The sequence below is a fragment of the Salvelinus sp. IW2-2015 genome, linkage group LG36 (assembly GCF_002910315.2).
Source record: "Salvelinus sp. IW2-2015 linkage group LG36, ASM291031v2, whole genome shotgun sequence".
In the NCBI taxonomy this organism is placed as follows: domain Eukaryota; kingdom Metazoa; phylum Chordata; class Actinopteri; order Salmoniformes; family Salmonidae; genus Salvelinus; species Salvelinus sp. IW2-2015.
In genome coordinates, this window is record NC_036875.1 from 28,503,029 (window position 1) to 28,512,831 (window position 9,803).

General features: G+C 43.3%; 1 protein-coding gene across 1 annotated transcript; it reads right to left on the reverse strand.

Annotated features, from left to right (window-relative positions):
- Window positions 1–257: 257 nt before the first annotated feature.
- LOC111959800 (5-hydroxytryptamine receptor 2A-like) lies at window positions 258–8,670 on the reverse strand. Its single transcript, XM_023981593.2, has 2 exons — window positions 8,478–8,670; window positions 258–2,141 (listed from the first exon to the last, which is right to left on the reverse strand). The coding sequence occupies exons 1-2, from the start codon at window positions 8,599–8,601 to the stop codon at window positions 1,285–1,287; spliced, it is 981 nt and encodes a 326-aa protein (XP_023837361.2). The 5' UTR covers window positions 8,602–8,670; the 3' UTR covers window positions 258–1,284.
- Window positions 8,671–9,803: the final 1,133 nt, after the last annotated feature.

Here is a 9,803-nt window from a genome sequence, read left to right on the forward strand (position 1 = left end):
TTATGCTTCATAAATACTTCATAAATGTTTTGAGTGACCAGTGTAATTGAAACTAGGAGATCAGGTTGCATCTTCTCACAAAAAGATGGGCATGCCATTGGCAGACATTCCTGCAGTAGCTGGTAAAAGAATAATCACAACACAGGATGTTTAGGGAAATATGTATACATTTATGAACAACTAGCTTACTAAGATTTACAAATGTGGTAGTAATGGTTAATAAATGGTGAATCCCTTATAAATGGTTTATTATTAAAGTGTTACCGTACTTTGCCCAAACACTTACACACTTTGCTTCTCCTTGGTCTGCAGTTAAAAACCAGGTCTGCTTTGACCAGTCAGACATACACACTAAGAAAATGACTACCACACACTCATAAAGGCTTCAATTTCTATTTTACTTTGATCGGAAACAGAAATCATTTCATTTGTGTCAAGAAGAAAATTGTACGTTGGCTGCCCCCCTGGTAATATCGATGCCACAATAAACTCCATCAAATAACACAACTCTTTCCATTGGAGTTAGACGTGATTACCCAGGCAACATCAACATTTTATTGAAGATATTTTTTTAAATATATATATTTTTAAACATCAGTTCAACGCTTGAGTAGGGTTGAGATCAGAGGACCTTGTAGTAAAGTCGAGATGGTGGGTTCACCATGAATAAGAGGGAGGGGTTATAACATCACATCAATCATACTGTAGGTACAACAACACGTAGTTCAAATGAGTCCCATGCCTTTAAAAGTAAGGTTGTTTAGTCCATTGAGCAATGCCTAGGAATCCCTCAACATATCTTCATTTAGCCTACATCCCACCATTACACATTTCTGTATTTTAATACCGCGTCAAGGAAAACACAAGATCACAAGATAGGTCTTTCTCTTCGGTTAATGACAACAAAAACAGAAATAAATACCTGTATGTTATGTGCACAATGTATACACAAATATAGATTTTGTCTGTGGTGTTTGTTTTGGGGGGGGGGGGGACTGGCTGTTGCTGATAATATAGTATTAGCTCAGTTGTTCTCTTCTGGTGTTACTAGTTTAAGTGTTTGTGAGGCAGGTATTGTCTTTCCTCTCTCTGTTCTTTCTGTTTCCTATTTCCCTGTTTCCTGGCAGCATGAGTCTCACCATGGAACTACTGAGCATGCTCCAGCACAGGAACCCCCGTTCCCAGTGTTTCCCTCCCAAAACAAGATTGAGATGGGAAATCTAATAAAAACCCAGCACATTCCACTACGATTATGGGAGATTGAGTCCTTACAGGCTCACAGCCTCACACACAGCTGATGCTCTCATCTTTGTCCCTGGTTGCCTTGTGTTTGTCTGAGTTTGATTTGGTCCTCACAAGGTTTCGTAGGGAGTCCCTGGGTCCTCCACCGCTGTGGACCCCATTCCCGAGGGACCCCATTTCCTCCAGGGGCAGGTGGGTGGAGTTGTAGGCCAGCGGAGGGATGGTGTTAACCAGTATGAGCTGCAGAGGCTTCCTCTCCGGGCTGTACTGGCAGCGTACGTAGCGGGAGAAGGCTGCACGGTACGTCTTGTTGAACAAAGTGTACACCAGAGGGTTGATGGCTGAGGAGAGGTATCCCACCCACACAAACACATTCARCAGCCCCCCCATCACCCCCGGATCACAGTTCACAGGGTCGCACACCACCGCCAACACATTGGTGATGAAGAAGGGACACCACATGACCACGAACAGGAAGAAGACCATTCCCAGGACCTTGGAGGCTTTCTGCTCGTTGCTGATTGACTGCATGGTGCGACGCCCGTACCGCGGGTCCACACCGGCCCCGCCGACCCCTCCTCCTACCCCTCCCGTGTCACGGCTGAGCGAACGCCTGAAGAAGAGCTTCTCTGAGGAGAGTGAGCCCTGCGGGAGGAAGCCCAGGGTCAGGGTGGCGATCCTCTTGGGCCGGGGCACCAGCTGGTCCAGGCAGAGGGTAGCCTCGTTCTGGAGGGCGCTGATGGTGAGGAAGTAGGTGACCACCATGATGGTGAGGGGGAYGAAGAAGGCCACGAAGGAGCCCACCAGGACGAAACTGTCGTCTGTCAGCAGGCAGCTGCCCTCTTTAAACACCTTGGTGTGGTCCCGCAGGCCTAGGACGGGGATGGGCATGGAGATACCTACAGAAAGACACGGAGGGGAGAGAGGTTAGTTTAGTATGAGATGTGTGTGTGTGTGTGTGTACATGCGTGCTTACATGTGTTCCACTTCTTATTTAAGATCTCAAATCGAAAAAGTAAAAGCAATTTTGTACAGCTTGTCTCTTCCTAAACGGTAAATAGCAGTGTGGCACTTCAAGATTGTGCCAGTAATATCAAAAAGTCTGGCCCTATAATGTACAGATCATTCTACGGGCAAAGCACACCTGTTGCGCATTCCCACCATAAATCAATCCACCACGGCAGGATCCTCTGGCATCAATAATGCAATAGTCCTCATATCACTACTGTGTGCCCACCAGGACAGATAAACCCTGCAATTTCCCCTCACAGGCCCAGCATTAGTGTCATTAGTGTCCAATAACTGGATTTGTGAAGGAGAGGGACAGAAGCATCTGGAGCCATTCACTAAGGCTTTCATCCCCATTGCAACACAGTGAGATGCAAAGACTAATAACCTTAGGGAGGGAGTTCAACTGGCCTGAAATTGACGGCCATTTTGGGGCTTAGACCAGGAAAATAGACGGGGACAGTTGCCAGAACCAGCTCCAATTAAGATCACATCGCTTTAGGCTTTGGTAACAGATTTAATGATTTACAACCTCACATTTGCAAGGGCATTAGCCTATTTCCCCAATTCTGTCTGGTCTGGCAWCCAGATCTGAAGGAATTAAATAGTCACTCGTTTTTTCACCATTTTACTACAGACCTGTCAAATTTAAGAGGCAAACATCCATCAACACGCCTGCAGAATTCTGAAATTAAATAGACATTTTCTCTCTTTCTCTTCCTCCTGACAATCTCCTTCCTCAAAAGATAGAGGGGCTTGGAGAGAGAAAGGTGGAGTTTTTCTTTGAGTTGATGTTTTCTTAACCACTATTTTTTGGCTGGCTTAGAGAAAATGCAGTAATGCAATTTCGTCAAGAGTATTAGCAAGTTGAGAAAGAGAATTCTTATTGTGTGTGGGTTGGGATGTGGAAGCAGTCAAGACAATATTTTGCTACCAGATGGCCATGGAACCCTGAATCAATCATATGACTTAAGTCCAACATTTCTTAATGTAAGCCTTTGTTTATGTTCCTGTATCTTTACTTCATTCTTCCCTAGTATTACAGGTTGTTTGGACTAGCTTCACATTGCCCTGGGTGTGTGCTCAGTGGTTCCCTGGGTTCCCTTGCCCTGCAGTTGGAGACAGGCCAAAGAACACATACCTGATCCAAACATCTCAACCATCTCTGCCATGTTTCCACGATAACACGTCAATACCAGAGCCACAGATACACTGAGCTCCGGGTTAGAGATTACACTAGACACAGACCTAGGATCAGCTCACCCTTCCCAAAACTTGAGCTTAACCTCAGGAAGAAGAAATGCTAAGAGAAGAAATGTATTCCAATAAATACAGCTCAGCTAATTATCCCTCCATGTTTGCACAAAATCTTTCTGTGGCAGTTACATTGATATTGAACTGCTGATGTCAACATGTACATTGTTATGCCTTTGGTAATTGCGTGTTTCTTTGCTCTAGGAAACTATACCCAGTGTGTCTGAAGAGAGAGAGATACAGCTCCAGGGAAGACACATCACAACATGACAGAAATACGGGAAGCTGCAGGAAGCTCCTGAATGATTTAATAGAAAGAGAAAGACTGCAGGTTACAAAGACCAAAGAGTATTATTATTTAATTGAGCTTTGCGGTCTTACAAAAATGATTGGTTGATATGAAATGTTTTTATGTCCTGGTCATGGCCCAGGAACTTTCCTTGGTCATGGCGATTTGAGGTGTGTGTCAGTGTGAGGGTGTGGACTCGTGTGTGTGTGAGACTTTGTTTGTGCGTAATGTGTGTATGTGCGTGCACACATTCATTGTACAGGATGAGGTGTGTACGTGTAGACGTGTGTTCTGTGTATCGGTGGGATTTTGTAAGGTCTTCAGTGATCTCTCTCTGTGGTAGGAGTCTTGTACAATAGGCTGGGCAGTAGCAGCACTGTTCCAGGGTTTATTTAACAGCATACATCATCTCAGTTCTGTGTAACATCAGCTACACTTCAGCTTCTATTTCTCTTCTCTTTCTCGGTCTGCCGTGTACAGATGGACGAGAGGAGAGGGGGATGATACATAACATGAAGATAAGCAGCAGTGACTATCTTATTTAATTTGCAGGCAGCAGCGTATCATATGATAACTTTCCGCCTGGGGCCTGGAACCTGTGGAATGGTGAGTCATATTAGGGGTTCATTCCTCCCCACGTTGTGTGTTGTCTCTCTCTGCTTCCCTGGTTCTATGTGACAATGTCTCTCCCTGCCTACCGGGGTCTCTACACAGCATGACTGGATCATTTGTGGTGGTATTGACCAGCATGACTGGATCATTAGTGGTGGTATTGACCAGCATGACTGGATCATTAGTGGTGGTATTGACCAGCCATGAACTGGAGCATTAGTGGTGGTATTGACCAGCATGACTGGATCATTAGTGGTGGTATTGACCAGCATGACTGAATCATTAGTGGTGGTATTGACCAGCATGACTGGATCATTAGTGGTGGTATTGACCAGCATGACTGGATCATTTGTGGTGTATTGACCAGCATGACTGATCATTTGTGGTGGTATTGACCAGCATGACTGGATCATTAGTGGTGGTATTGACCAGCATGACTGGATCATTAGTGGTGGTATTGACCAGCATGACTGGATCATTTGTGGTGGTATTGACAGAGCATGACTGGACATTTGTGGTGGTATTGACCAGCAATGACTGGATCATTTGTGGTGGTATTGACCAGCATGACTGGATCATTAGTGGTGGTATTGACCAGCATGACTGGATCATTAGTGGTGGTATTGAGGCATTGGTTTGAAGCAATGGAAAGGAGCCACAAGTCTGACAGGCAGTTTTTATTTTTGATCTGATCACCCTCTAATATTCTTAAATTATATACAAATTTACGTCTGGTTATTTGAACCCTAAAAGTTGATAACTCCTACAGCAGGGCATGTCTCATTTTAGCAGCAGCTTCAGCTTCGATACAGAAATAGTTGGCTGTGCTGGCTTTCACGCAACATACAGTGGGAAGAAAAAGTATGTGAACCCTTTAGAATTACCCGGATTTCTGCATAAATTGGTCATAAAATTTGATCTGATCTTCATCTAAGTCACAACAATAGACAAACACAGTCTGCTTAAACTAATAACACAAACAATTATAATTTTTMATCTCTTTATTGATCACACCGTGTAAACATTCACAGTGCAGGTTGGAAAAAGTATGGGAACCCTTGGATTTAATAACAGGTTGACCCTCCTTTGGCAGTAATAACSTCAAACAAACGTTTTCTGTAGTTGTGGATCAGACTGCACAACGGTCAGAAGGACTTTTGGACCATTCTTCTTTACGAAACAGTTTCAGTTCCACAATATTCTTGGGATGTCTGGTGTGAACCGTTCTCTGGAGGTCAGGCCACAGCATCTCAATCGGGTTGAGGTCAGGACTGACTGGGCCACTCCAGAAGGCGTATTTTCTTCTGTTCAAGCCATTCTGTTGTTGATTTACATCTGTCTAATGGGTTGTTGTCCTGTTGCATCACCTAACTTCTGTTGAGCTTCAATTGGCGGACAGATAGCCTTACATTCTCCTGCAAAATGTCTTGATAAACTTGGGGATTCCTTTTTCCATAGATGCTAGCAATCTGTCCAGGCCCTGAGGCAGCAAAGCAGTCCCAAACCATGATAATCCCTCCACCATAGTTTACAGTTGGGATGAGGTTTTGATGTTGGTGTGATGTGCCTTTTTTTCTCCACACATAGTGYTGTGTGTTCCTTCCAAACAACACAACTTTAGTTTMATCTGTCCACAGAATATTTTGCCAGTAGSRCTGTGGAACAKCCARGTGCTCTTTWGCRAACTTCAGATGTGCAGCAATGTTTTTTTTGGACAGCAGTGGCTTCTTCCATGGTGTCCTCCCATGAACACCATTCTTGTTTAGTGTTTTACGTATTGTAGACTCGTCAACAAAGATGTTAGCATCTTCCAGAGATTGCTGTAAGTCTTTAGCTGACACTCTAGGATTCTTCTTAACCTCATTGAGCATTCTGCTCTGAGCTCTTGCAGTCATCTTTGCAGGACGGCCACTCCTAGAGAGAGTAGCAACAGTGCTGAACTTTCTCMATTTATAGACACTTTGTCTTACCGTGGACTGATGAACATCAAGGCCTTTAGAGATACTWTTGTAACCCTTTCCAGGTTTATGCAAGTCAACAAATCTTAATCTTAGGTCTTCTGAGATCTCTTTTGTTCGAGGAATGGTTCACGTCAGTCAATGCTTCTTGTGAAAAGCAAAATCAAATTTTGTGAGTTTTTTTATAGGGCAAGGCAGCTTTAACATCTCCAATCCAGTCTCATTGATTCGACTCCAGGTTAGTTGACTCCTGACTCCAATTAGCTTTTGGAGAAGTCATTAGCCTAGGGGTTCACACACTTTTTCCAACCTACACTGTGAATGTTTAAATTATGTATTCAATATAGACAAGAAAAATACAATAATTTGTGTGTTATTAGTTTAAGCACACTGTGTTTGTCTAATGTTGTGACTTAGATGAAGATCAGATCAAATTTTATGTCAAATTTATGCAGAAATCCAGGTAATTCCAAAGGGTTCATATACTTTTTCTTGCCACTGTACATGACACATGTTTATTCTGTATGGAGCTAAGTCTGATGGCTTGATGCACCAGACTGCATTAGTGGCTCAATCATTTCCTTTTCATGCTAGGCCATTGACTTGATCAGCTGGATATCAACTAGGCCATTATAAAGTCCTGATTGTTCAGTCGCCTTGGCTTTTACGCTAAATAATATAGACCTTAAAACTCAAATTACAGTTGCTTATGAGTCATTCTCCTTTCATTCCCTCATTCACAGCCTCCATCCCTCCTTTGCTCTCACCCCATGGCGCCTGTTGCCTTGCCCATATCCAACAGTAAAATGTTCAAATGTGGGGGTGTTTTACAAAGACTTGGTTCTAAATATGCCCCTCCCCTGACAACCACACTTTATATTAACAAATACAGACACATGGTCTCTGTCTGTCTCTCTCAAGGGAGCAGCATATACACTACCATTCAAAAGTTTGGGGTCACTTAGAAATTGCCTTGTTTTTAAAATAAAAGCAAWTTTTTTGGTCCATTAAAATAACATCAAATTGATCAGAAATACAGTGTAGACATTGTTAATGTTGTAAATGACTATTGTAGCTTGAAACGGCAGATTTTTTTATGGAATATCTACATAGGTGTATGGCCCATTATCAGCAACCATTACTCCTGTGTTCCAATGGCACGTTGTGTTAACTAATCCAAGTTTATAATTTTAAAAGGCTAATTGATCATTAGAAAACCGTTTTGCAGTTATGTTAGCACAGCTGAACACTGTTGTACTGATTAAAGACGCAATAAAACTGGCCTTCTTTAGACTAGTTGAGTATCTGGAGCATCAGCATTTGTGGGTTCGATTACAGGCTCAAAATGGCCAGAAACACTTTCTTCTGAAACTCGTCAGTCTATTCTTGTTCTGAGAAATGAAGGCTATTCCATTCCAGGAAATTGCCAAGAAACTGAAGATCTCGCACAACGCTGTGTTCTACTCCCTTCACAGAACAGCGCAAACTGGCTCTAACCAGAATAAAAAGAGGAGTGCGAGGCCCCGGTGCACAACTGAGCAAGAGGACAAGTACATTAGAGTGTCTAGTTTGAGAAACAGACGCTTCACATGTCCTCAACTGGCAGCTTCTTTAAATAGTACCCGCAAAACACCAGTCTCAACGTCAACAGTGAAGAGGCGACTCCGGGGTGCTGGCCTTCTAGGCAGAGATGCAAAGAAAAAGCMACAATGAAGCTGCCAGTTGAGGACTTGTGAGGCGTCTGTTTCTCAAACTAGACACTCTAATGTACTTGTCCTCTTGCTCAGTTGTGCACCGGGGCCTCCCACTCAATTAGGCTTTTAAAATGGTACACTTGGATTAGTTAACACAACGTGCCATTGGAATACAGGAGTGATGGCTGCTGATAATGGGCCCCTTTTTTCCCCCCTTGTAGATATTCCATAAATCAGCCGTTTCCAGCTACAATAGTCATTTACAACATGAACAATGTCTACACTGTATTTCTGATCAATTTGATGTTATTTTAATGGACATAAAATGTGTTTTTCTTTCAAGCAACAAGGACATTTTTTAGTGACCCCATWCTTTTGAATGGTAGTGTACTTGTACAGGCTTTTCTTCCTGTTTCTTACCCACAGAGATGGTCCAGACAGCCATGATCTTGAGGCGGGCCTTGGTTCGGGAGTTGAAGCGGCTGTGGTGGAGGGGGTTTCTGATGGCAATGTAGCGGTCCAGAGAGATGGCACACAGGTGCATAATGGAGGCTGTGGAGAACAGCACATCCAGATAGATCCAGACAGGGCACAGGTCAGAGGGCAGGGGCCACCAGTAGTCTGTAGGGGGGAACACAGAGAAAACAATGAACTCTGGAGAAGAAAAAAATGGGACAGTTACACAATATACAGTATGTGAGACTTTTAACACAGATTCGTTTTTATGAAATTGGAGTTGGTTGTAAAACACATTTGCAGTGGCATTGTGACGTTTTTTAACAGAGTTGTTAGGTAGTAATATCCACTAAAAAGCTTCTTATGAGGTGACCAAAATACATCAAATAGAAAGCCTCAGATGTGTGGAACCAAACCCTCTAAAACACAGACTTAAGCTACTTTAAGACACATACACACTGAGGTTAACACACACAGCGCAAGGCAGCCTTTCACAGAATGTAGAAGGCTTTTTATAATAAAATATTACTCTTGAGAAACTGTAACTACATCCCCCACAAAGACAAAACTTAATACAACCTCCAAATTAAAAGTTTACACAGTAACGTGCCGAATAAAGACCAGGCAGCAGAATCTGATAGTATGCGACAGATCCCCACACCAGGCCAAAACAAATACTCTGCCTGGATAATAACCTGGAGATAGGGAATGTCACTTTTGCATCCACAGTCAGACGTGGCAGTTACACTGTTTCTCCATTTTATCCTCTATTTCTCTCTCTCCATGGGGAAGTCAGACTCCCTCGCTCCTCTCCTCCAGGTGAAGGAGAACCTTACATAAAGCCTGTTTATTTGGACTCAGTGACTCATTGTCATCACCATGGTCACGGACTGACTGTGTGTCTCTTTCTCTTCTTCCCTCTCTATCGCTCTGCCTTTCTCGTTCTCTTCTTTCCGTTGCATGTCTTTCGTCCTTATCCCTTCCTTCCTTTTTCTCTCTTCTATCTCCCTCTTTCATCTTTCTGAGGTAGAAAGTCATTAGACATCCAGCTGTCTCAGCATGCACCTCTTTGTGGTAAGATATATTTTGGTCTGCCCATCTGAATGTCGAAATGGATGGAGGGAAGATAGAGGGAATAGGGTAGGGGGGATAAAATGGAGGCAGTCCATGTTTGCGGATTAGGATCTTATAATGATGATGTGTCACCTGCAGCCAATATAGTGTAGTACATTCCCTTATCTCTAATCAGTCTGCCTGAGTTGTCTCCATCCCACCCTGTAGGATTTAGCC